This window comes from Cladophialophora psammophila (assembly GCF_000585535.1).
Source record: "Cladophialophora psammophila CBS 110553 chromosome Unknown aczJe-supercont1.14, whole genome shotgun sequence".
NCBI classification, from domain to species: Eukaryota; Fungi; Ascomycota; class Eurotiomycetes; order Chaetothyriales; family Herpotrichiellaceae; genus Cladophialophora; species Cladophialophora psammophila.
Window position 1 is genome coordinate 349,175 of NW_006912935.1, and position 25,667 is coordinate 374,841.

Below are 25,667 nucleotides of genomic sequence, written 5' to 3' on the forward strand. Positions count from 1 at the left end.
CTGGAAGGTTTGTTGACTAAGACCACCTTCGAACCTTGGATGAGTCAGAGTTCGCATGTCGCTGAGATGTGTCCGAGCTAAGTCTGTTGAATGCTTTGAACTCTGCCTGATGGATGGCTGGCGGATGCCTGAAAGAGGACGGAGGACGAGGAGGCTGGTCAAAGTGGGCAACCGAGGGCAACCACGTGCATCACGTGCATCACGTGCACCACGTGCCCATGTCGAGGTCCAAACGTCATCTTGGACGTTGTTCCTTCTCCCCTTCTCCGTATTTCGTTTTATCAGGAAGATCCCAGGTCTTCAATACTCTTTCAGCAGCCTTGCTGGTCCTGCGTTGAAGAGAAGACATGCGGTCAGCAATCCTTCTTCGGGCACGTCACAGCCTACGGGTTACGGATTTGCCATATCTCCAGGGCGCTCCCGGCAAACACGGCATGCCGCCCGCAATCCAACTCTCTCACAATGTGGGACCGTCCCCTCTAATAGTCGGAAGCTGCAAAAATAAGAATATTGTGCGTTGGCGTGCCCAACAAAGAGCGCGCACAATGTATGGCAGCAGAGGGATGACCAAGGGTTGATGCTTTCCTCAACTTCGGCTCTGAGCTGTCCCATATCTATCAATCTCCTTTCTGGGCCTTGGTCACTTCTTGCCTGGAGCTTGCTGGAGTTAATCGTATGGAGCCGACGATCTCCGAGAACTAGCGATCGAGCGCAATTCTTATTCCGTGCCCCAGGCGAGACTCCGAGAAGAGGACCTCCACCGTATTTTTATACTGTTATCGATCCCCGAGTTTGTTTGGATTTTTTTTTTTTCGTTTCTTTTCTTTTCAACTTTAGTGGGAAATCGATCATCATCCGGGCATGGTGGAAGGAAGCACACAAAGCGAACCGCGGGTATGGCCGACTGCTCCTGCCGGGAAGGCCGTCGAGGCTGTGGAAGCTACATATGACGACCATAAATCCGAGGTCGCAACACCAAAGTCGAAATGGCAGAGAGTCATCGATGTGCTGACGTGGATGCCGCCATGGTGCCGATGGGATCCAGAAAAGCCGCCTACATTCTCGGTCTGGCATAATGTTCTTTTCGCATTTGCGGGTGCTTTTACCGTGGGCAACTTGTACTACAACCATCCGATTTTGAATATATTGGCTCGAGACTTCAGTGTGCCTTATGTGACGGTGTCACGAATCCCGACTCTGATGCAAGCTGGCTATGCCACAGGCTTGCTGTTCGTATGTCCGCTGGGCGACCTGTTGAAGAGGAGGCCACTGACCTTGGGCCTGATTGCATTTACGGCCACCATGTGGTAAGTCACGCCTATTCCAGAGCCCGAGCCCTGTGCAACAAAAGACGGACATGGCTCTATAATGCTCACCTATTCCAATTAGGATCGGACTTTGCGTGACCCCCTCATTCACAGCCTTCTGTGCAATCTCCTACATTTGTGCTGTCACAACAGTCATCCCTCAAGTAATGCTTCCGTTGGTCGCGGAATTGGCACCACCTCATCGACGCGCCCTAGCCTTGAGCATCACCACCTCGGGTAACCTCCTTGGCATCGTGGTGGCCCGTATTCTCTCGGGCGTTGTCACACAATTCACGTCATGGCGAAACGTCTACTGGATTGCCCTTGGGTTGCAGTATCTCATCCTTATTACACTCTGGCTTTTTATGCCCGACTATCCCTCTTCCAACCCTCAAGGATTGAACTACTTCAAAATGATCGGCGGAATCATCTTTTTGTACAAGAAGCATGCCGTCCTCGTCCAAGCCGGATTGGTCAGCTTCTGTATCTCGGCCGCATTCACGAATTACTGGACTACCCTCACATTTCTCCTTGCCGACTCACCGTACAACTACTCACCTGTCGTCATTGGACTGTTCGCACTAATTGGTGTGGCTGGTATTGTGATGGGTCCGATCTACGCGAAATTCATCATTCAACCCTTCGCACCTCTCTTTTCTTGCTTGATCGGCTGCGCGGCCAATCTAATAGGGATAACCATCGGGACGTACACGGGGAAACACACCGTGGTAGGACCAATAATCCAGGCCTTCACACTAGACATGGGCCTGCAAATCACTCAAGTGGCAAACCGCGCAGCGATTCACGTGATTGAACCAAACGGGCGGAATCGAGTAAATACGGCCTTCATGTTGTGTACGTTCACAGGGCAATTGACCGGCACATCGGCGGGGGCAAAACTGTATGAGAGGGGTGGATGGATCGCGAGCGGGAGTCTCAGCGTGGCGCTGGTGGGATTGACGTTTGTGATTTGTGGCTTGAGAGGTCCATACGAAGAGGGTTGGATAGGCTGGCATGGAGGATGGGATGTGAGGAAGAAGAATCTGGCCGAAGCGACGAGCGGACCTGTGCCGATTACAGTGGAAGAGTCTAGCACGACTGATGAAGAGAAGGGAGGACGGTGATGGGACGTCTTACCCACCACAGCGTCGACGTCTTTGCCGACAAAATAACAGGAAATGCGCCCCTGATTTTCGCTGTCTTTTCAAGCCCTTCAAATTTCACGTTTCAATCCAAGCTCCGTCAAGACAATGTGCAGGAGTCGAGTGGATTTCGTTCCCACTGGCGAATGGGAAATGAATCTCCGGTCCCCTGCATATGCTGCCTGGTGGTGCCTTGTATGTATGTGCAGCTCAAGTATCTTACGGGTTGACGTGCAGAATGACTGACGCTCCTCCTAGAGCATAAATAGTCCCAGAGAAGATCATCGATACACCCTCTCCACGAAGCAACAACCACAATTCGCCTTACTCGCAATGGCTGCTTCTACGGCTGAGAACCTCAACGTCCCATCCCTGGCTGAGCAGGCCGAGCAAAAAGTCTTTGAAGAACTGGCAAACCATGTTCAGAACGAAGGCAGGCAATCGCTCTTTGCTATTGGCGGTTCGATTCCAATCACCTCTCTTGACAACCATTTGATCTGCGAGTCTGACGATGCCGGCTCGGATGGCGGCAACGAGACCAGCAAGGAAGCCTCCAAGGAGTCCAGCATCGAGCAAGATGTCAAGGTTGTCGACGCCGATGACAGTGACAGTGAACGGGAGGACAACCCCCAAATAGCGACATCACCAGCAGCTCTACCGGGACCTGGAGGTGCTGCTGTCCACAAAATGCGTTGCGACCCGATCACAGTCAGATGGGACTCAGCTGCCAACGCCGGGTCCTCCCACAAGGTCACCTTACCGTGTACCGACAGTCAGAGGCCCTCCTTCGAGCAGCTCCTTAAGGATTGCCAGCCAGCCAGCTTTGGACGCGGTGGAAAGGATGTCGTGGACGAGACATATCGCAAGGCCGGCAAGCTGGACGAGTCTGATTTTTGCACAAACTTCAACCCCTATGCCCTCGGAATCATCGACGCTGCGGCGCAAGCTCTTGCTCCAAACAATTGCAGACAAACAAATGAGACCCACGGTATCCGGGCGGAACTGTACAAGCTGAATGTAAAGGTACCCTTCCTCTAGCACTTGATCATTCCACTAACTCCTCCAACACAGGTGTATGCAGCGCCCTCGGGGAAGTTCAAATCCCACGTTGACACCCCGCGCTCGAAACACCAGATCGGATCTCTGGTCGTCTGCCTTCCGAGCGTCCACGAAGGCGGACAGCTAGTGCTCCGCCATCAGGGTCGAGAGATCGTCTTCGACTGGTCTGGTGAAAAGGCCAGCAGTAGCATTCAATGGGCAGCTTTCTACAGCGACTGCGAACATGAGGTGCTCGAAGTCACAGCGGGCCAACGGGTGACACTGACCTACAATTTGTATGCCACCTGCTCAGCGAACACGGCTTGGATAGATCCGGAACAGGTCGAGCTATACCACTCGCTGAGAACACTGCTTGCAGAACCGGGATTCTGCAAGAACGGTAAGCCTTTCGACTTGAAAGCAGTGGGATGATATGGCTAAGTTGCGTTTCTTGTTCCTTCTAAGGTCTCACACTCGGTTATCACTGTGCGCACGCCTACGCACATACCTCAGGAGACACTATTCCCACGCTCCCCGCCGCTCTCAAGGGCGTCGACAAAGTCGTCTACGCATGCTTCGCCGCAGCCAATCTCCCCGTGCGTCTCCGACACTTACCCGTGCTCGACAAACGCGACCGCTCTGATTACTATGCCTACATCCTCGGCGCGTACGGGACAGATGACTCGGACAGAATCCGAGACCTGAAGGAGCTGTATCACCGCAAAGAAGTAGAGGGATACGGATTGAAGTACTACGTCTGGGACCCGGTCGATAAGAAACAACTCGTTGACGTCGACTTGCTGGCTGACGGTCTCGTCCCATTTGACTACACGCACGCGGGCCTGTGTGATGGGGAGGGCTTGATACCCATTATCAAGACATGGTCCCGCGACTTTAGCGTCAAGAAGGTCAAGTGGCTGAACACACCGAGTCATCGGGAGCTGGCGTTGGTTCATGGTGCCGTAAGTTCTGTCCCTCTTCTCTCTTTCCCTCCCGATGGAATCCTGTGCGGAAACTTGGATTGTGGTAATGTATCTGACGGTTTACCCCATTCAGTATGGCAACCAGGCCAGCATCGCGACCAAGTACTCCAGATTGGTCATCACCATGGACATTCCGCCGTTCCAAGAACGTTAACTTGCGTGCGAGGTGCGGTGGGTGGTGCGTGAGAGGATGTCATACTGAACAGTCAGAGGGTGTCATCGCGCTGGATAGCCACAGCACAGAACGCCATGCTGGACAACCGGCCACAGAGGCATCAAGCTTGCAGGCAAGCAAGGGATATCATATCATAGAGTCTCTCGTCAGGATACTCGTCTAACTGGACTTCAGTCTTTTTCTTTCCAAGCCATTCACTTTATCTGCCTAGTTGGAGCGCTCACATAGCAAGCAATGCTCACTCTCGCTTTAAGGACGAGCAAAAGGATGTGTCTGAGAGCATTACCTGTGTGCATGCAAGCGTGTCCTCGTCGGTTCTCATCTGCCTTGTTCCACGCACCGGCCGTGTCAGTTAGCACCCCTTCCCTTGGACCAATTCCCTTGGGGTCCACCAAAGGACTGGCTCTCAGTTCGAAGTGCCGTTCGTGCTCTCGTGCATCTTCGGGCTGTTATGTCCCCAGTCCATGCCCTGCGGATGTGAAGCAGTTCGTGATCAGTTTGTGTTTTCCCGATATAAATGGTTAGGAACACGGGAAAAGGGGGGGATCCTTCTAGGCAAGGCAAAGGCGAGAAAGGGGACGAGGGGCAAAAAAAAAGGAAAGAAGGAAGACAAGAGGAGAGAAAGGGAGAGAGGAGAGAAAGGGAGAGAGGAGAGAAAGGGAGAGAAAAGAGAAAGAGAGAGAAAAGAAAAAGAGAGAGAAGACAGGAGAGGATGAATAAAACCTGGTTGTACTCACCAATCCCAAAATGACCTGTCCCGCCGCCAAATCGCGCGAGTTCTTCTCCCCCAACCACACGGGCTCGGTCTTTTTGATGCCCTCCTCGATATCCACGGCGCGCCCACCCGTCACGAAGAGGGCTTTGCCGTGCGTGGTCGGCTCGGCGCTGACTTGGATGATGTACTTTGCCACGTCGAGGGGCTGGTTCATCGGCATCGCGTGCTTGACCCATTCGGCGCGCACGCCGGCCAGGAGTTGCGTGTCGGTTGCCCAGGGACCTGTAGGATTGAGGTAAGAAAGAGGATGACGGGTGAGTGGGTGAGGAATTCAACCCTTAACACGGCAAAGGGGGAAATGGTTTTCTTTTGACGGGATGGAACGTACATATGGCGTTTATTCTCAATCCGTATAATGGCGCCGTGAAGGGCCGGAGAGCTCTCATGAGTCCTAACACGCCATGCTTCGCCGCCGAGTACGCGAACAGGCCGGGCGACTCCTTGAAGCCCGCGACCGAGGAGACGAGCGTGATAGATTTTGGCGAGGTGATGGATTGGGCCGTCGTTGATGCTTTGTCGAACGTGTGCTTCTCCTTCAGATATGCCATGGCCAGTCGGGCAAAATATAGAGTGCCGTTCAGGTTGATGTCGACTACCTCGGTGATGCCTGTTGGCATCTATGTACCTCATAGTGAGCGACTGATGAGAAACATTCGTGGCATGCCATATGTAAAACTTCGAGGCTGTCGCCCCCGGTGGCTGCACATACCTCTCTCACGCTCTGGAGATCCAGCTTCTCTGGCTCCCAATACCCCGGTCTTTCAGTCACGGCAGCGCAGCAGATCGCGATGTCAATCTGTCCGTGCTTGTTGTAGGCGGCATCGAACAATGAAAGGATAGACTGATAATCCCGAACATTGACCTTGAGATATGTCACGCCGCCTTCTGAAGGCGAGGCTCGAAGCTCATCTGCCAGTTTCAAGCCCTTGATGTCGTCCCAATCGCCGAAGAAGACATGAGCGCCTGATTTATATAGCTGGGTCACTGTTGCTGCCCCGATTCCCTGAGCGCCGCCTAGAAAAAGAAGGTGCCATGGTGAGAAATAGGAATCAACAGTACAGTGGTTGTGTACACCAACCTGCGAGGACCACCACCTTGCCCTTCACTGACTCTAGGGTGGATTGCTCGATATTCACCTCCGCCATTGTGGTCCGATGAAGGGTATTGTTCAACGGTTTTCTGGTGCCCAGACGAGATGTCGACCGGCTATTTTCTTCCAATCAGCGACAAGTAAAACAGTCGAGAATAAACGTCGAACTGTTCCACATGAGAAGGCCGCCTGGCCTGCTGGGACACAACCCAAATTTGAACGTTTGTCCACGTTGACGGCCTTCACACATACGCAGTGTTCAGAAGCGAAGCGGTCCATATCCGATGAGGGGGATCCTCTAGTTGGGCTCATCTAGCTCTCGGCAATTGGTTTCGCTTCCCTTATTGATTGGGAGACCCAGAGAGAATCGGGGTATAGGCGCCACGGGGGCTTCAAGGCTGAGGTGCCCCACATGGGAGAATCGCTGGCATCCCGTGGGGCAATTCCGTTAAGGAGGAGCATCAGCCGGGAGATGGACAGTTGGCTGAATATTTCAGTCGTCGGTCCTGAAGTGTTTGTCGATCTGGGTATAAACTGGGGTGGCTACCGGCAAGTTGAGTACGTCCATCATATACTACCACGATAACACGAACCCAGTCGCAATTCGTTTTGTGGGTGTTGGACGTCGAGTTCCAGTCTTCATGATGGCTGCTCAGAAGAAAAGTGTTGTCGTAACTGGTTAGTAGTTCTGCACAAAAACACCCCGTCTCGCGGCAGAGGTCCTTCTAACATAAGGCAATTTCAATAGGAGGAGCGTCGGGAATAGGGTTGGGAATCACCCGTTCGTTTGCGGAACAAGGTGCACATGTTTCCGTCCTCGATGTGAACCCTGAGGGTGCGCAAATTGTCAAAGGGTTGTCGTCAGAGTTCCCCAATGCTACCTTCTCGTTCACGAAAGCCGATATCTCCAACTGGGATGGGCTAGCAACGGTCTTTGAGCAGATTTATCGAGAACAAGGCCGGATCGATGTCGTGATGGCCAATGCTGGGATATCTAAAGAACCGAGATTGATCGTGGACGAAGACGCGCCTTCAAAGCCACCTTTGCATACCTTGGAAGTTAATTTGATCGGAACAATATACAGTGAGTTAGAAATGGTTCTCCTGAAAATGGGTTGTGGCTGATGCCCTTCGCACAGCCGTAAAGCTGGCTATCCACTACATGAGGAAGAATCCTGTTGTCAATGGTGCCACAGCCCCTTCCAAAGGCTCCATCATCTGCACAGCATCGAACGCCGGGTTATATGCGTTCGCAGTCGCACCGCTTTATGCCGCGTCCAAGTTTGGGGTCGTCGGTCTGGTGAGATCACTCGCACGTCAACTTGAGAAAGAGGCGATCCAGATCAATGCTTTGGCGCCTGCTGTTCTTGGTAGGTTGCTCGGTGGAAATCTGTAGGGGGGGGTGAAACTGACTGGTGTGCCCAGAGACAAACATTGCTCCGGACAAAGCGTTGTTCAAGACGATGATCCTCACACCCATGTCCACGCTGACACGAGGGGTTCAGCAGCTAGTATCAGATCCATCCTTGACCGGTCAGATTGCTGAAATCCACGGGGAAAGCGTGACCCTAAGGGAACCGACCCCATACGTCGATGAGGACACTGGCACGAACATCGAGACGTTTTGGTCCTTGGGATATGCTTGACGATACGGCAACCGCAAGCCCGCAGCGGACCGTATCGCGGAAAAGGGGTAGCCTCTGCTCATTTTGACAATTCTGAGCATCGGATCCGGAGGGCCAACGGTGCGGGAACCCAACATCCAGCTGCTCTCAGACGAACATCGAAGGGGAGCCAAAGCTTTCCGAAATCACCCTGAAATTGGACCGCGGCATACCACTTTGCCAGACACTGCGAAGCATATGATATCTGTATCCATCCGCAGATAGGAGATGGCAGCAGAGACAAATAGGTGTCCTCTCTTCCAATGAAAACGATGCCAGCAGACGAGGGAGCTGCTTGGCAGGTAGATTCGCCCAGAAAGTCTTTACATGCTGTACAAGTGTCGATCGAGCCTCGTATCGCGCGGGATTTGTTCGGGTCCAAAAGGCTGGCAAACAGTTGATGTGCAGTTTTTGACTGTGGCCAACTACCGAGCAGTGTTTTCCGAGAGTCGACCGGGAAAGTCGAAGTCCGGGCTCGGAAATCTGTCCATCGCCAGGGCCACGGCGGAACCAATCAGCCACGGCGCAAACTCGTGGTTCCGCCCGACCGACGTATCAAGATTGCCAGGCACCCGCTTAAAGGCATCTTAGGCGCCCCTGGTGCCCCCCCCAGCTGGAGACTTGAGGGGCACTTTGGGGCCTTTTGGGGTTCCACTCCCACCCATCGTACCCCAGACTTGGTGCATTCAGCTCCTCGAATGCCTCGGACCTTTCCAACGCTGGTGACGCTGCCTCTCTGGTGACATGAGCTTCAAAATTCGGGAAGCCAGCAATAGAACGAACTTATAGCCCACCCTCCTTCCCGTTTTGATTTCCAAGAGCCCTCCAGGAGACACCTCACAGCGTCACTCTTTATCACCATGTCGTAACTCATTGTCGCGGACACAGAGAGAAAGAGGAAACCGTAGAGTGCCCACCATGTCCTCCGCCAAATCGCGTCTGTCCAGTTTGGCAGCGCAAATCTTCCCTTCCAGTCCCCAGGGTCAAACCAGCAAGTCCATCGACAATCTCAGCATCGACAACCACACCGTGGGCACTCTATCGTGGTACAACATCCATACTCTTTCCCCAGCATTCTTCCTGCCTCGCGCAGCAGCCATCGAGCCCAATGCTCCAGCCATCTATCACCGCACGGCCAACAACAAGATCCTGAGAAGGTCATATATCGAATTCGCCGACAGAGCTCGAGGCTTCGCATACTATATCAAGAAGAAGGGATATAAGAGGATTGGGATATTGTCCACGAATACCCCGGCCTTCCTCGAGGCGGTCTTCGGCATTGGGGGCGCAGGCGCAATCAACATTGCCATCAATTACCGTTTGAAAAAGGACGACATAGCCTATATCTTTGACCATTCCGATGCCGATGCTATTGTGGTGGACGCCGAGTTCCTGCCCTTGCTCGATGACTACAGGCAAACCCATCCCAACGTGCCTATTATCATCGATACAGACACCGATGCCGTCGAGGGCCAGCTATGTGGACCGTTTGATGAAGCCGTGCTTGAGGGCCTGCAATACGACTCCTCGCTAGGCTCTCGCGGCTGGGACGGTCTCGAGGCTTTGGCCCCCGACGAGCTTGCCGTCAATGCTTTGGCATACACAAGTGGCACAACCGCGCGGCCCAAAGGCGTCGAGTACACTCACCGAGGTTGTTATTTGGGCGCCCTGGGCAATATAATCGAATCCGGTCTTGCATATCATGATGGCGAGCGCTGCAAGTACCTTTGGACCCTGCCAATGTTCCATGCCATGGGTTGGACCTTCCCCTGGGCCGTGACTGCTGCGCGAGGAACCCATTACTGTCTTCGCAAGATCGACTATCCAGAGATATGGCGGTTGCTGAAGGATGAAGGCATCACCCATTATTGCGCAGCTCCGACCGTCAACACTCTTCTGTGCGCTGATTCCAATGCCCAAAAGCTGCCCAACCCTGTGCGAGTCACTGTGGCGGCCAGTCCACCTACGGCCCATCTATTCGAGCAAATGACAAACCTGAATTTGCATCCAGTACACGTTTACGGGCTGACTGAGACATACGGCCCGATCACGAAAGGTTATATCCTGCCAGAATGGCACAAGTTCCCCAATGTCAAGGACAAATACGCCAAAATGGCTCGCCAGGGTCACGGCTTTGTGACATCACTACCCGCGAGAGTGATCAAGACCGACGTACCTGATGGCACCATTATCGATGTCGAAAGGAATGGGAAAGAGATAGGAGAGATTGTGTTCAACGGCAACATTTGTGCTCGAGGGTATTACAAGGATGAAACCGCGACGAGAAAGCTGTTCCTGGGCGGCGTGTTGCACTCCGGAGATCTAGCCGTGTGGCATGAAGATGGAGCCATCCAGATTTTGGATCGTGCAAAGGACATCATCATTTCTGGTAAGTTCTTGTCTCTGAACGCGGCGTGATGCACAGCTCGCTGAAACATTATGATCAGGTGGTGAGAACATTTCTTCCGTTGCCTTGGAATCGATGCTCGTCACGCATCCCCATATTCTCGAGTGTGGCGTGGCTGCAGTCAGCGACAGCCACTGGGGCGAACGGCCCAAGGCATTTATAACGGTCAAACCCAATGTCAAGGTGACGGGCGAAGATGTGATCAAATGGGCGCGTGACCACCCAGGAATCAGCCGATTCATGGTGCCCCGAGAGGTGGAAATTGTCCCCGAGTTGCCCAAGACCAGCACGGGCAAGATCAGGAAAAATGTCCTCCGAGAATGGGCCAAAGGGGCAAAGAGAGGAGGGGAGTAAAGGGCGCAACTGGGAGTGACCCGCGAGGCTGATGCCCAAGGATATCTGAGGTCATGGATTTGCGTGGGAATTGGGGGGCCATGATGTCCATTCTTTCTTGTCGATGATATACCTATGGCGCTCCTGACCTTCATAGCCGAGTTTCAGTTTTGGTACCATTCCAAATCCTCTTTTCCTTCCGCGGCACCTCTCTCAGGACATGCGTGGGTGACTACCCAGTACGTGAAGCCCGAAGATCCGAACGGAGCATGTTGCCCACACATGGCCATGGCTTTTCTATGTTCGGTTGTGACGTCTCTTAGGCTAGACGTTGTGGATCGTCTTGGACAGTTGCCGTCGAGGCCGTGTGTCCTTCTGCAGGATGAGACAGGGATGGCTTCGGCTCAAGCCGGACCATCGGGATCGGCAAGATTCATACTAGTATGAGAAGGCGAGAAAGGGTACATACAAGTACATCCTACTCAAGCCTGTGCACGTTGTGTTGTCGAGCTCACTTTGTGCCTGACCAAGCAGCTAGTCTGGTATGCGATTGACCCGATTCTGTTCCTTCTAAACCTTCCTTCATAGATGCAGACTTTTTGAGCACGAAATCAAGCCTCGGGTTTGAGAGACCGCGGGATGGTACTGGGTAGGGATAGCTTAGTGGTCAATGGCTGCAGCCGACAGCCCTGCAAGAGCCCTGCTAACTACCTACCTATGCATCTTTATCGGCGTCACGGAGGTTCGAGTCGCCGCCCCCGTAGCTTCCCGTACATACTTGTACAAGTACCAGTAGTATGAAAAGCACGTCATGCGGGAGAACAGGGTGGATCGTTGGGTTGATGAGAATACGCGTATGATCCAGGCTGGCGTCTGCGAATAAGGACCTGAAAGACGTTACAGAACGGAGGACTGCATGATTGGTTTGAAGAATGAATGTCATGTCTGAACGGGAGGAACAATGTCAGCTGTCGCCTCAACGTTAGCTGAAGGCTGATCACGATCTGGAGACGAGACCCTGGTCAAACCCGCACGGAAGATGATCAGGAGCAAACTGATCGCGTTAAGAGCCTGCTATACTCGTAAGAACTGCAAATGACGCTTTCGAGGGTGAGAAGAAGTCGCGCTTCTCGTAGTTGAGTCAAATCTCAAGAGATAATACACTGGGTCTTAGTTGTGCCGTTGGTGGCTCGAGAAATCAAGATCTGCTGTTGTCCACTCATAGTCCGTTCCTACAACCATAGTCTGCAGTAGGTTGGAGGTCGGGTACGAGTATGATGTAAAAAGCGTTGTGAGATGGAGAAAGGCAAGCGATATTATTGTCCAACAGGGGCTATTAGGCATCCCTGTGATGGAAGAGCCTCTCTGGTGACAGCCCCCCAGGCAACCCCCCGGCATCCCTTAGCCACATCTCCTGACGCAACTGGGGCCTAATCGTGAACCTCGAGAGGCCCAAACCTGGACAGAAGCGAAGGAACCCTGCAGCAATGACCACCCGAACTTGGCAGCTGAGCCTTTTAATAATTAGCACCCAGTATACCGAGTACAGAGTAGCCGAGCCAGAGCTCTTGGGGATGAATAGAGTTGAATTGTCAGTGCCTGAACAGTGGCAGTCCCCCGAGCAAAGGGCACCAAGGGCGCAACCCTTCAGGCCAGCGGCGGCACTAGCCACTGCGACCCGCCGAACGCCTCCTTTCTCACTGCTCGTCTCCCTCCATCATCCTGCGACCTCCATCCTCCTCCATTCTTCTCCATCCTCCATCCGCCTTTCGACCACCGACCGTGAATATTCAACAATCCTCTGTTGCCCGAACCCGGGCCCATTCCCACTCCACCTCTTTCACCTTTCCACACCTCTCCGTCCCTCTACAACCCTCAGTGAACATTCCATATTATATTTGGACGTTCCGGTCGCGGTCTGATGCACATCCCTATTCTGTTTGCGTTGTGACCTTTCACCGCCGCACCCGGATGCGCCGAACTGTCCCCCCTTCGAAGACACGCAAACCGACGTCGTCACCACCGAGCGATGACACTATTCTCACTTAATCCCGTCTGAAAGCATCCTTTGAGGAGCTGGTCTATGCTGCAGCAGAGGCACGGATTCGTCGAATCTCAATACACGCTCTGCTACAATTCTGGATTTGCTGCACACCTCCACCCGCGCAGCCTGATCTCGCCAGCATGGCTGACGAACCGCGACCTCGTCTTTCCCCCATCCATACCCGAAATCTGAGTACTGTCACCATCGAATCCGACAGCTCAGACAGTTCTCCATGTCCAGGCGATGATGAGGACACCGATTACTTTATGGCACATGCCAATGATTCACAGTCTTCCCTCGGTGCCGTTACCGCCATTCGTGACTGCGACGACGATGTCGACCTCGAACAAGTCCACCGTCTCTCCCCCATCTCCAAATTACCTCCCGAAATCCTCATTGCTATCCTGGCAAAACTGACCACCACATCTGACCTACGAAACTGTATGATGGTGTCGTATCACTGGGCCTTGTACACAGTGGGCATTCTGTGGCACCGCCCCCTATGCAACAAGTGGACAAACCTGCTTAACGTCGTGGCAGCTTTGGGGAAGGGCGACAAGAGCTATTTTCCATATCACGAGATGGTCAAGAGACTGAACCTATCCGCAATTGCAGACAAGATCAATGACGGCACAGTCCAGCCATTTATGAACTGCAAGGGTGTCGAACGCCTGACCTTGACCAATTGCTCGAATCTGACCGATTTCGGTGTTGCAGGATTGGTGGATGGCTGCAGGAAGCTCCAAGCGCTGGATGTTACTGATTTGGACGCCTTGACAGACCGCACGCTGCATGTGGTGGCTCAGAATTGCGCAAAATTGCAGGGTCTCAACATCACAAATTGTTCCAATATCACCGACGAGTCTTTGGTCGAGATCGCCAAGAATTGTAGGCAACTCAAAAGACTGAAACTCAATGGCGTGGTGCGAGCGACCGACGCCTCCATTACGGCAGTTGCGAGGAATTGTCGATCTATCCTAGAAATTGACCTCGCTGGCTGCCATTCCATTACCTCGGAATCCGTCACTGCGTTGCTATCGAATTTGTCCCATCTCAGGGAGCTGCGCCTGGCTCATTGCAGCGACATCAATGATTCAGCCTTTACAAACCTATCCCCGCGGCTTACCTTTGACGCGCTGAGGATTTTGGATCTGACCGCTTGTGAACAAGTCCGAGACGATGCTATTGCAAGGATTATTCCGGCCGCGCCTCGTCTGAGGAACCTGGTATTGGCCAAGTGCAGACACATTACAGATCGCGCAGTTGCTTCCATCTGCAAACTGACCAAGAATCTGCATTACATCCATCTGGGCCATTGCGTCAACCTGACGGACAATGCGGTCATACAGCTGGTGAAGGCTTGCAATCGAATTCGATATATTGACCTGGCATGTTGCTCACGACTGACAGATGCTAGCGTTCGCCATTTAGCACAACTTCCCAAGCTGCGCAGAATTGGTCTGGTCAAATGCCAAAACTTGACGGATGCAAGCATTATGGCGCTGGCCAGGGGCCCACTATTGTTCAGTCCGGGCGGGAAGATCGGGGTACCCTCACAATTTGTATCTCTCGAAAGAGTCCATCTCAGCTACTGCGTGAATCTGACGCTCAAGGTATGAGAAACCCGGTCGCGATTGTCGCTCTATCTAACAACTGAACAGGGAATTACAGCACTTCTTCACCATTGCCCTCGGTTGACCCACCTGTCATTGACCGGCGTGCAAGCATTTCTTCGTGAAGACTTGACCCGCTTCTGCCGCGATGCCCCGGCCGAGTTTACCCACCCCCAACGAGATGTTTTCTGTGTCTTTTCTGGAGACGGTGTTCAGCGACTTCGGGACTACCTCTTGCGCCTTGCTATGGACGAAGTGCAACGAGAAGGTCGTGATGCGATTGACGACAGTCTGCTTGATGGAGTCGACAGTCCGGGTGCGGACACCCTGTCGGACGATGGCACGATTGATGGGAACGAACACTTGATGGATCCTGTGCTCAATTCCCAGCGACACGGCTTGTCCTTGGCCATTGTACCTCGATCGCGACCCCGACGGCGAAGTTTACATGAGCTTCCCAGTCATGTTGAGATGCCACTGCTGCCATTTGATCAGATTCAACCAATGGGCCCATGGACGCCTGGTGCAGCTTTCCCACCTGAGTCCCGCACATCCCAAGCTTCGCCACATGTTAATCTCATGCATTCCAATACCCTATATCAATCCGAGCCATATGAGCGTCGATCGCGGAGCCCTGGTTATTCAAACGCGTTTGATCTAGCAGCGGAGTATGGTGAGCGTGCGAGGAGCACATCGCGAACTCCATCGCGGAGACACACCCTAGAGTCAACTTCGAGTCTCTACGCGCCTCCTCCTGTTCCGATACATGGATTTGGAGAAAGCAGTTCTCGGCCTCTCGAACTCGGTCACTATTCCAACGATCCACGAGCCGGATACTTCGGGCTAGACGACCCGAGGAGATTTCCTGGCTGGCCAAATCCGCATTTGTTTGCATCAGAACCCCCTCGAAGGCACATTCCAGGAGCGTCTTTCAGAAACCCTGCCGATGTGCGGCAGTCGTTTTTGCGACCTGAACCAGGTTTCAGCGCCTTTGACGCTAACCACGAAGCAATAATGTCCACCATTCCAGGTAGTCGGCCTGGTAGTCGACATCCATCACGATCCAACAGCCCTCACCTGTCCAGGGTGAATAGCAGGTCGAGACTGAGCAGTCTTCTAGCACCTCCGCGGAGCTTCTCGTCGACCCCACTCAGTCAAGGAGACGATGCGAGGCGCAGCAGTCGGGAGCGGCGAAGCCGAGAAAGGTCCCGCATGGAGGAAGAAGCACAACGGGAAGCAATGCTGCGGGCACTTGCAGAAGCTGATGCTGCCGATCAATTGAGACCGGACCTCCCTCGGACTGAATCGGATCGGCAAATTGAGCTCCCTTTGTTACCACCCGACTTAATAGAACGGGTAGCAAGAACGCCTCTCACGCGGGCAGAACCAACACCAAACATTCGTTTTGAAGTGGAGGACCCAGAGTCTACTGAGGATCCAGACCAGGACGTTACAATGACACAATAAGGACGCCATGCATTTTCGGAATAAAGTGGAGCACACGTTTACGGAGTACATGCGGAACGCATCGAAACGACGTCTCAATGAAGATGACTTTTTTTTTACACAGGACGACTGGTCAGGCATCATATTTTGTTTCCTGCGACGCCCCATTTAGACTTTTACAACACAAGATTATGCGGTGATGCGGCGATGGGGGAAATCTGTTTCAAGTGAGTGAGCAGGGTGTTCCGGCTTCAGAAGTGTAGTCTTGTAAGGAAGACAGCACAATCGAGGCATCCCGGTCGTTTTGGACTCGAGTACGGTACTCAAATATACAAAAGGAAGCATTGCACGATTACTTCGAGCATGATGCGCAGCATTGTGCCCTGTATGGAGCCGCTGGAATGGGAAGCTGTGATAACATATTCTAAGTCTGGCTTTAGCATAGCATTGTAACTCTGTTCAATTCATGCATACACTGCACTGCAGCACCAAGCTGATTCTTCCGCACGAGACTTGACATGTTGCTGTGTGGGTGGTGGGTGGTTGCGCTACAGCCTCCCCAGCCGCACTTCTGTCTCGCCCAGGGTGTTGTTGAGTCTCTGCCTACCCGGTACTTGCGCGGGTCGTCAACTGAAGCCACCTTTTTCAGCCCGTCGGCTCGTCGGCATCATGGTGTGCAGGTCATCGACGATTCACCCCTCTCCAGCCTTACCCGGCTGAAAGTGACCTGAGATCTCAACATCTTTCTTGCCTTTCAGCACCCAGAAAATTCGAGGATGAAATAGGGTATTCATCGATCCCAGTCAGTTCGCGGCTCTGCCCGTGAACAAGCAGTGCGAGCTCATGTCCACGAACATACAAGAAGGTTATCACCTACCTGTCAAAGAGCAGACAAGGGCCAAAACCACAACCAGCTCTGCGCCGAGCTTTTATACGAAGTCTTCGTCCTTCGCTTAAACCCGTGTGGTTTGGAAAAGCGCAATAAAGTGGGGAAGCCCAGATGGCGGCGTGTCTTGGAAGTATCCCGATTCAGCATATTTCGCTTGGCATTCCACCGCAAAGCGACAATTGAAAAAGGACGATAGCACTAACAAGTCCGGATGAATCACAAGGTGAGCTGTCCGTTCAGCTACCGGAAGCTTCGGCGAAGGTTTGCCACGTGGACACCAACCCAGGAGAAATCGAATAACAAGTAGGGTATATCAGGGCTGTGTTCTGCTATCTGCACCACATCGATTCCAGGCTTCAAGTTTCCAGCCTTTCGAAAGATGTTGGTTTGCCGGAGTTGTCTACTGATTGTCTCAGTCAGGCACAACAATGCCCTCGACCAGCTGGGTCAACCTACCCACCCAATGGCGACTTCAAGACGTTCAAGCAGCCTTGAACGTGATCATCACTAGCCTGAGCGTGCTCGGCATATTCGCCTGTGCGCGATTCTGCTGGCAGTCCGCCATTCCGGGAATGGCGAGGCATCGGAGCATACCCATATCGGATCTGATCACTGTCAACACCTTCGGTGAAGCCATCGACATCATTTGGCTCCTGAAGACCAGAATCTTTCAACGGCGGCATCTCAAGATTCTCGTGCAATCCTGTCTTGCTATTATCCTTTCCGTCGTAGGGTTGGTGTCTGGGCCGATTGCAAGGTACTCAACGAGCACCAGCCACCGGGTCCTTCCTCAGAACATCTCAGGAACCATCGCAATGCGGCATTATGTAGCAATTCTCAACGCTCCTGTGCTTTGGAATGAGACGTTCACAAGCCTTGATCAGGCCGACTTTCCGCACGATCAGTTACTGGATTACCTCCCTGATCCCACAATCCCGTGGACATACGATCGCAGAGAGTGGAATTCCACGTGGAGCCTGGACTGCAAAAGTACTGAAAGAACCGCTATCACGCTTGAGGACACTGGAAATTGCGACTATATTCTCGACGAGCTGCCAGGATTACAGAAGGTGATCTCGCCTTCCAAGTACGATGTATCGAACTTTAGCACCTGGTGGGGAGGAGAACAAAATAACGGGATAAACCAAGACGTGCTGCTGGCCATGGGTGCGGCGAAAGTGACTGATTATGATGAAGTACTTAATATCAATCTTGAAATGGCCATCGACCTTGCCGCGGTCTACCTACACAACCTCAGTATCCAGGAGGACCCAGACAGCTATTGCTATTTTGGGAAAGGCCCTGTTGAGTCTGCAAGCTATACTAAGATCGAATGCATCGTGAGGCGAAATACTCTAGATCCTAGTCTCAATTACATCGCATATCCCGACTGTTCCAAGGCGTGGCAGGTCGCCCAGGCACTGGTCCAATACTATTATGCACGGTTCGTTGGCGAGTCCATCGCGACAGGCAACATTACAACTATCACACCACGCGACTTGATGAGATTCTACCAGGTATGGGTGTCTACCAAAGACACCCAAGATAGGTATTCTGTTACGCGGACGCTGAGCGTCCGAGTACCGGTGGTACAGCTGTCCACCGCATTTCTCGCCATCTCAATCCTGGTTTTCGTCCTGATCATCTTGGGTCTTATCAGCTATATCAGCGCCTACATCCGCAGCCGCAGGACATTCGAGGAAACGCCCCAGTCAAAGTTGGAATGGATGTTAAGAGGCGTCCGGCCCACTGAGCGAAATTCAAGCCTACACTCTTCGCCCGACATTGAATTCAGCTTCAGTCCAATTAAACGACCAACAACGTCGCAAATCAGGGCTGTGACATCCTTCATACAGGAGAAGGGAGACATACGCAGATCTGAATTTGAGAATGCAAGGTACAGCGATTCTTTCAATGCCTTCGATATGTCTCCCACACCTGTGCCATACACACCTGCTCCAACTCAGTGGCAATTGCCCCCATTACCGTTCCCTCAAATCCCGAGAAAACCTATATCATCGGTATATACCAGTGCGTCGGAAATTGAGACCTGGTCCACGGGAGACGAGGGAGAGAGATTGGTTTCCAGAGCCCCATGATCCTCTGGGAGAAGGGGAGTGTGGCCGTTGTTTATTTAGTTCTGAACGCCATACTGAGGGACGAAGGGTAAGTAGGGGTCCAGTGGGCTTATCAAGTAAGGCTACCGAGGCATACCTCCTATATGATGAGATTTTCAAGACGCATGTAGTGCTTTATAAGCGCTCGAGTTCATTTTCAGGGGATTTTCAGCCTTGCCCCAAACCGATCCGCAGTATTATGTCAGCACAGCCTTCCCTTTGGTGTCGCCGCATCTGCCTCTGGAAATCTGCTCTCCCACCCCTCCTCAACAAGAACTCGCACCTTGCACGAGGACCTTCCAGCTTCGCTGAATGTCCACTAGTTTTCACTATCAGAGGAGTGGCAAACAAGATTACGGGATCGCCTTGCGGTCGGCCACATCCGGCCAGGCGCTTTTGCAATTACAACTGTACTTTTGGGATGGCGAACTCAATCAAAGAAGCAAAACTACTTCCATTGGTGATGGGTGGATAGCGCCAACAACCACACCACTCCAGAAGGTCTGCCTGTGATGGCAGGTCCTCAAGGCCGGAATTGAGTGGAATGTCCAAAAAGGGACAAGCCCAGTGGGGCAACTGTCCAGCTGTCCAGTCCAGAGCGAGCTCGACGAATATAGCAACGTTAAGCGCCATAGCGGGCCGGCTGGGCCAATCGATACCACCAGATCAGGACCCACTGGATAATAATGTCGACCAATAGCATACCGGACATCATCAGTGGCATAAAATAAGTGCCTAGAGGTAAGCGCTGACCCGGCCCACAAAAACAATCTGCATTGCTAATTATGGATATTCTTCGGGGCCTGCTGGCGTCTGGATTCTCTCTGTTCTTTCCGAAGCGCTCGCATGAGGAGGTGTTTCATGTTGGCGGCATACATATGACATGCATACTAGCGGGAAACTCAACGTAAGGTAAGTTTTGACGCCAGAAAATAAAAAAGCCAGGGCCCAAAGAAACGAGGGCTCATAATATCTGAACGAACTGCTCTCGTCTGAGCTCTTGTGTTTTGCCAGCGCTGTTTTGTAAGAGGTTATGGCCTTCGGTTCGACCTCATCTCTTCTGCCCTTGGTTCGCTGTCGTTGTTCGTGAAAGATGCTGTCTTCTCCCCCCGACCGAAGCAGAGGACCTGTGGCCGTCCCCCACTGCAATCTATGGGCCGCCCTCGCGATATGCTTATCGCTCCTCATTCAGAAAGCCTGCTCTCAGGTGGTTGGCTGCGATGTCCTGGACTGCAACGGTGGGGCCGACAATGAATGCACACTCGGCAACACGACGAGTTCATTCATCGGAACGACCTCTTTCAACAGCAGTTTGTCGCCCGACAATGCACCGCTCACCTGGACCGTTGGGGCGTCCTCGTCGAACTCGAACTCGAGCGATGTCACGTTCAGCAAGAACTTCTACCTGGGCTATCCCCCGTCAATGAACCTCACGACGCCGGCCGCATTTGCAGGCTGTGCATTGTTCTTCGAAGGAATCGCGAGGAGCTTGCCGCTCAACGGTGTCACGGAATATGGGACAGTGACATGCGGCCAGACGCTGCAGGATGTATGTGTCAATGATCTTCTGTCTCAGGCCAGGCAGCAAGTACAGACGCTTGGATCAAAAAGTAATGTCGACAACCGCTCTGTGTGCACCGCCCTGCAGACCACCATGGAAGCCAATCCTCCGCCGTCGTGTTCAATAGCAACTGTAACATGGGGCACTATCGTCGCCAAAGGTGAGATGAGACCCTGTTGAAACCTCCCCCCCCCCAAGTGGCTTGCCTGCTGACTCGGGTCCCTCTAGAGATCACCGGCCCTCAATCCTCTGTCGACGCTCCCATCTCCCAAACGAGCTGCCACCCCACCTCCAGCGTCTCGAGTGGCACGACATACAACATCGCCTTGGTTGAAACCCAAACGGTCACTTCAGAAGAAGTCTCTAGTGACATCGCGCCATTCTTCTACAGCATAACGCCAGTTCTGACCATCTTCTACGATCCGGCTGCTTCTTCTTCGAACTCTCAAAAGGCCGTGGCCTTGCCAGAGGCACACCTGTCGTGTGTGAAGGTGGTCGAGAACTCGAACTTGGTGCAGCAGGTGGGCAACGGGGCAGGGAGTGTCGGCTCTCCACGGGCTATGATGGCGATGGTGTTGGCCTTGAGCATATTATCCTTGATATAAAGCTCGGCTCGTCTGCGAGGAAGGGGGAAGAGATTAACCTACAAAGCTTGGTCTTTTCTCTGCCCTCAAGGAAAGTCCAAAGATGGAACAGAAGTTGAAAAGGTCAGGGAAAAGAAAACTCGACGCCGGCTTGAAATGTCAGTTGTCTTCATTCGCCAATGATCCCAACATCGATGACGGGGCCGAAAAAAATACACAAACGCCTCTACGCGAACTGGCCAGACGCCCGGACGAGAAACTGGTCCCCACCGCAGTCGAAGCGGTGTAGATGTCAGCGCGGCTTGCCATCTAGCAGGAAGTCAAGAAGATTGTGGTCACTCGCTAGTAATCTTAGGTTAGGGACTCTTTGAGGAGGACAAACCACGCATCGGATCGTCAGATTCTCCGAGCGTAAGGAGACGCTACGAAGGAAGGCGGTCATGCATTCACGGGTAGGGATTTTTTTTCTCTCTCTTGGGCGTACCCTACGTTGAGCAGGAGGTGGAGCCTTGCCCACATATATCCTATAAATCATAGTGTCTATGCAGAGTGTCTAGACCCTATTGCTCTCTGAGCAGAAACGGAGTCCAGAATTCAAAATCTGGTTTCTCCTTTCCCAGGCCCTGCGAGGTCTGTTACTTCTTCTGTTTCTCTCCGAGGGAAGGAAGACTCAAAAGAGAGGGGACCTCCTTTCCTCCTACATGCGAGTCATATTCTGGGTGAGATTCGGATACGAAGGTTGGTAAGAAAATGGCAGACAGTTAAGGCACCCATGGCTAGTGCTGACGATTGGGGAATCTTGGATGTTCGCGGATAAGATTTCCCAGCCATACATGGATAGATGGCATCGAAGCTCTGGACCACGTCCCGCCACATAGGCTGTTCGGCAGCCAAGCCGTATGGATGGCCCTGGGTCCGTGAGTTCGGCAGAGGACTCATCGCTGTCTTTATCTGCTCAGTAGTTGAAGTTGAAAATGGACCAGATGAATTTGTCTCGGGCGCCATTTGGTGCGGAAATGCACACATGGTCTCGATCCTCGATGCGATGATGGTAACCATGTAGCCCAGGTCCATGGGAGAAGGCTGTCCCTCGGTGACAAGGCATATCGGCCATGGCCGTCCAACGTATGTCTCGAGGGCCAGAACTGACAGCATACACACTTGGTGAGGAGGAGCAGCCAACTTCGATCGCGAAAGGCTCAGAAATCTTGGCAGCAGGAAGTTGGCTCATGTCGTTTCTCCTACGGAGTGGGCTCGTGAGCTGGTCAGACTCTCGTATGCGGAATGTGGAGTGTATTGGACTATTAGGTCAACTACCTACATAGGTACCTAGATTACTCGCGAACGAAAAACCTAATTACTATATTACGGTTTGATCCTAGAGGGCGAGCGACGGCCGCTTTAACCTGGGCTTTAACTGAGCAATTAGCGCAGCCTCAATGAGCACACCTTGAGGAGCACACCGAGGTACAAGGAGGGGCCGAAACTGCCCCCGAGCGGTCGGATGGTGAGGCTGGTGAGGCTACACCTACCTCTCTGCTAGGCACCTGTTCCAGACGAATGTCTGGGAGCTCGGTAGATCCTTGGGTGATCCCCTGTCCTTACACTGCCGACTACGTTGCAACGCCGAAAAACGCAGCGCAGAGACCAGTAACTCATTAACCCACTAATGCCACCCATAGGATCAGCTCAAGCGGTTCATTTTCTGCTTGGCGTCGAGGAATAATGCTTCAGTCTCTCTAGTTATGACCAGTCTAATAGACTGCAGACGCTACCGTAACAGGTCATTCCATGCCACAACAACAACGGCGAGTGTAAATCTTGGAACATATCACCTCCAAAATAGCTGAGGAAACACCCTCCAAGCTCCAAAACTGCGGAATGAGTCGATTTCCCAAGGATTTTATATGAGCAAACCTTTCCACGATGGCCATGCGATCTACCAACCGAGTACAGAGGATCCCGAGCGAGCGTCGACGATGATAGGCCTAGTGAGCCCCAATTGACAGAAACAAATCTACGCCTCTTCCCTTCCTGCGACTCAGCGCCATCGACAGCACCTTTCTGATTTCCATTGCAAGGCTAAGCGTTCAAGGAAGAGAAAGATGGTCCCCAACAAAGGCTAGCTTTGTGGTCAAGTCAACCAGCCGTTTCGGGTTCCTTTTGATTCCCTTAGGCTCTACTTCTGGCTCCCATGTAGAGAAAGGCAATTGAGATCCAAGGCCGACCCTCCACGACCTCCACCTTTATTCCTCGCATACTCATCTACGACCTCACTTGAGCGGTTCAATGACTCGGAGCACAATATGGCTACATGTGGGATCAAGAATTGGCTCGGTTGGCGGTCGCTTTGACGGATATGGCCACTCGTCGGAACAATGAAGAACGTGCAAGATGGAGAAGCAGGTGCTGTGCCGTGTTATCGAGGCATCTCTGTGAGACCAGGCGTCACCCAGGATCTGAAAAGCTTCTGACAAGTACCAGAAAACAAGGTAGGATTCCCTGTAGAGCCGTCAGAAGTTCGCCCTTCCCTTGTTCCAAGACAGTACAGATTCCTCAACTAAATGGATTTATCTGCCATTGTGTCCCTTTGGTCAGGGGTCTCAAGAATCCTATAGCTGCCCTTGCCAGATCAACTTGTACTATTTGGTAGACCCATTTTTTGGTTCTTGGAATTGGCTCGGAGCTCTTTTAACTGCCTCTAGGACGCCTTGATGGACTTGACTGAGTTGCATGGTCGAAGTTCGGAGAGGATGCCTCCCTTGGAGAGGAATGATATGTTAATTCAGTGAGACCAAAAGGGGGATGGACGGCTCCACTCTGCTGCCTTACTACATGTAGTAGGCTGAGTAGGATATGTGAGATGGAGTATCTGGCAAGATCGACCAAGCGGAATTCCGTTCCTTAGCCAAATCGGGAGACGACTCCCTATTCGTAGCATGCTTCAGATTTAGCCATCGAGTTCCGAACTTGATACTCACGAATCATGGTCAACCTGCTGCCCGTCGAAATATGTCGCTCAAGGCATCAGTGTTTCTGGCCAGTGTTATTGGCATTGCTCGGTCTCGAGGATTGATGCCCTGTTGATGAGTGCTCGTCAATGACATCCAACATCGGAATCCCGTCCTTTTCTCCAGCCCCATGTAGAGGAGGTGTACGGTGCTGCTGGTAGTATATATATCTGGCCTTCATGGCGTCTGTCTTCATTCTCATCCTCCACCCGGTCCTCCTTGTTCTTGATCGTCGGTTTTGAGCTCCTTTTTTTTTTGGCGCCACTCGCTCGTCCCATCGAGCTGCATGATTTCCATTCAAGCAGCTTTCGCAACCCCCAATACACAACCAACAACTGCCGTCGTTATAGGATGTCGTCAGACTCAAATGAGCACTTCAAATTCTATCACTACGATCCCTCGCTGGCCGCCGCCTGTGTTTTTGTTGTGCTTTTCGGGGTATCGACCATATGGCACGCATTCTTAATCGCCAAGCACCGAACTTGGTACTTCATTCCATGTCTTACTGGTGGTATTGTGCGTCGTGTCGTCGAATTCGACCCCCGCCACCCTCATCTCCGACCCCGGCAAACGCCTGCTAACGTCTTCGACTGCAGTTCGAAATCGTTGGATATGCAGCCCGCGGAGTATCTCACGGGCAAGCGCCAGACCCAACTCTCGCTCCCTATGTCATCCAGACCCTCCTTCTGCTCGTCGCTCCGGCCCTGTTCGCGGCTAGCATTTATATGGTACTGGGTCGCATAATTCTCAGTGTGGATGGTGAATCTTACAGTCTGATCAAAAAGAGGTGGTTGACGAAGACCTTCGTGACGGGCGACGTGCTCTCTTTCTTCATCCAGCTTGGTGGTACGCTTGAATGATCTAATCTCCGTGCGGGTTCGAGTCTCCTCCAGGACTTGCTCTAACTTTGTACAGGCGGCGGACTGATGGCGAGCAGCAAAGCGTCAACAGCAAAGACAGGCTCCCGCATCGTCTTGATTGGACTGGTTATTCAGATCGTCCTTTTCGGATTTTTCATTGCCGTTGCGGTGGTTTTTCACCTTCGATTGCGCCGTGTGCCTCGCGCCTGTTCTTTACTTTGGGAGAGGTTTCTTTGGATACTGTACATTGCGAGCGCGTTCGTCATGATTCGGTCAATTGTGCGCGTGGCAGAATTCATCGAGGGCTTCGAGGGGACGATCATTCGCCATGAGGTGTACCTTTATATCTTCGACGCAATACCTATGGCAGCAGTGATGGTTATTTTCAGCGTCTGGTATCCGTCATACTTCTCGAAGCAGGCAGGAACAGCTGCAGTGATGGAGCAAAGTGCAGACTCAACCCTTGAGCTCTCGGATGTTGAGCGAGACGGCAAGTGAAGGCCAAGAAATGACATGAACGGGACAAGAGGGACAGGTGATATTCCACCGGAGTAACTGGATGTTAAATTCTGGGCCACATGTATGCTGGCCAGATGCTATTAATCGGAGATTAGTGTGCTTGCAGTTC

At 52.6% G+C, this 25,667-nt stretch overlaps 9 protein-coding genes across 9 annotated transcripts; 8 read left to right on the plus strand and 1 right to left on the minus strand.

The window, feature by feature from the left end:
- Positions 1 to 861: 861 nt before the first annotated feature.
- On the plus strand, positions 862 to 2,431 carry A1O5_08674 (uncharacterized protein; the record flags this gene model as incomplete). The annotated part of the gene is made up of 2 exons (XM_007749255.1): positions 862 to 1,307; positions 1,390 to 2,431. 2 exons carry the CDS (start codon positions 862 to 864, stop codon positions 2,429 to 2,431), a joined length of 1,488 nt encoding a protein of 495 aa, XP_007747445.1.
- A 351-nt stretch (positions 2,432 to 2,782) lies between these two features.
- On the plus strand, positions 2,783 to 4,624 carry A1O5_08675 (uncharacterized protein; the record flags this gene model as incomplete). The annotated part of the gene is made up of 4 exons (XM_007749256.1): positions 2,783 to 3,466; positions 3,521 to 3,887; positions 3,953 to 4,449; positions 4,544 to 4,624. 4 exons carry the CDS (start codon positions 2,783 to 2,785, stop codon positions 4,622 to 4,624), a joined length of 1,629 nt encoding a protein of 542 aa, XP_007747446.1.
- Positions 4,625 to 5,051: 427 nt separating this feature from the next.
- On the minus strand, positions 5,052 to 6,565 carry A1O5_08676 (uncharacterized protein; the record flags this gene model as incomplete). Its single annotated transcript, XM_007749257.1, has 5 exons — positions 5,052 to 5,114; positions 5,383 to 5,642; positions 5,749 to 6,037; positions 6,130 to 6,434; positions 6,499 to 6,565. 5 exons carry the CDS (start codon positions 6,563 to 6,565, stop codon positions 5,052 to 5,054), a joined length of 984 nt encoding a protein of 327 aa, XP_007747447.1.
- Positions 6,566 to 7,154: 589 nt separating this feature from the next.
- A1O5_08677 (uncharacterized protein) lies at positions 7,155 to 8,156 on the plus strand (the record flags this gene model as incomplete). The annotated part of the gene is made up of 4 exons (XM_007749258.1): positions 7,155 to 7,188; positions 7,259 to 7,594; positions 7,650 to 7,880; positions 7,936 to 8,156. The coding sequence occupies 4 exons, from the start codon at positions 7,155 to 7,157 to the stop codon at positions 8,154 to 8,156; spliced, it is 822 nt and encodes a 273-aa protein (XP_007747448.1).
- A 936-nt stretch (positions 8,157 to 9,092) lies between these two features.
- On the plus strand, positions 9,093 to 10,935 carry A1O5_08678 (uncharacterized protein; the record flags this gene model as incomplete). The annotated part of the gene is made up of 2 exons (XM_007749259.1): positions 9,093 to 10,563; positions 10,622 to 10,935. 2 exons carry the CDS (start codon positions 9,093 to 9,095, stop codon positions 10,933 to 10,935), a joined length of 1,785 nt encoding a protein of 594 aa, XP_007747449.1.
- A 2,163-nt stretch (positions 10,936 to 13,098) lies between these two features.
- On the plus strand, positions 13,099 to 16,038 carry A1O5_08679 (F-box and leucine-rich repeat protein GRR1; the record flags this gene model as incomplete). Its single annotated transcript, XM_007749260.1, has 2 exons — positions 13,099 to 14,571; positions 14,620 to 16,038. 2 exons carry the CDS (start codon positions 13,099 to 13,101, stop codon positions 16,036 to 16,038), a joined length of 2,892 nt encoding a protein of 963 aa, XP_007747450.1.
- A 1,296-nt stretch (positions 16,039 to 17,334) lies between these two features.
- Positions 17,335 to 19,005, plus strand: A1O5_08680 (uncharacterized protein; the record flags this gene model as incomplete). Its single annotated transcript, XM_007749261.1, has 1 exon — positions 17,335 to 19,005. The coding sequence occupies one exon, from the start codon at positions 17,335 to 17,337 to the stop codon at positions 19,003 to 19,005; it is 1,671 nt and encodes a 556-aa protein (XP_007747451.1).
- Positions 19,006 to 20,116: 1,111 nt separating this feature from the next.
- On the plus strand, positions 20,117 to 21,189 carry A1O5_08681 (uncharacterized protein; the record flags this gene model as incomplete). Its single annotated transcript, XM_007749262.1, has 2 exons — positions 20,117 to 20,744; positions 20,813 to 21,189. 2 exons carry the CDS (start codon positions 20,117 to 20,119, stop codon positions 21,187 to 21,189), a joined length of 1,005 nt encoding a protein of 334 aa, XP_007747452.1.
- Positions 21,190 to 24,530: 3,341 nt separating this feature from the next.
- A1O5_08682 (uncharacterized protein) lies at positions 24,531 to 25,537 on the plus strand (the record flags this gene model as incomplete). Its single annotated transcript, XM_007749263.1, has 3 exons — positions 24,531 to 24,695; positions 24,776 to 25,025; positions 25,095 to 25,537. 3 exons carry the CDS (start codon positions 24,531 to 24,533, stop codon positions 25,535 to 25,537), a joined length of 858 nt encoding a protein of 285 aa, XP_007747453.1.
- Between the last annotated feature and the right edge of the window lie 130 nt (positions 25,538 to 25,667).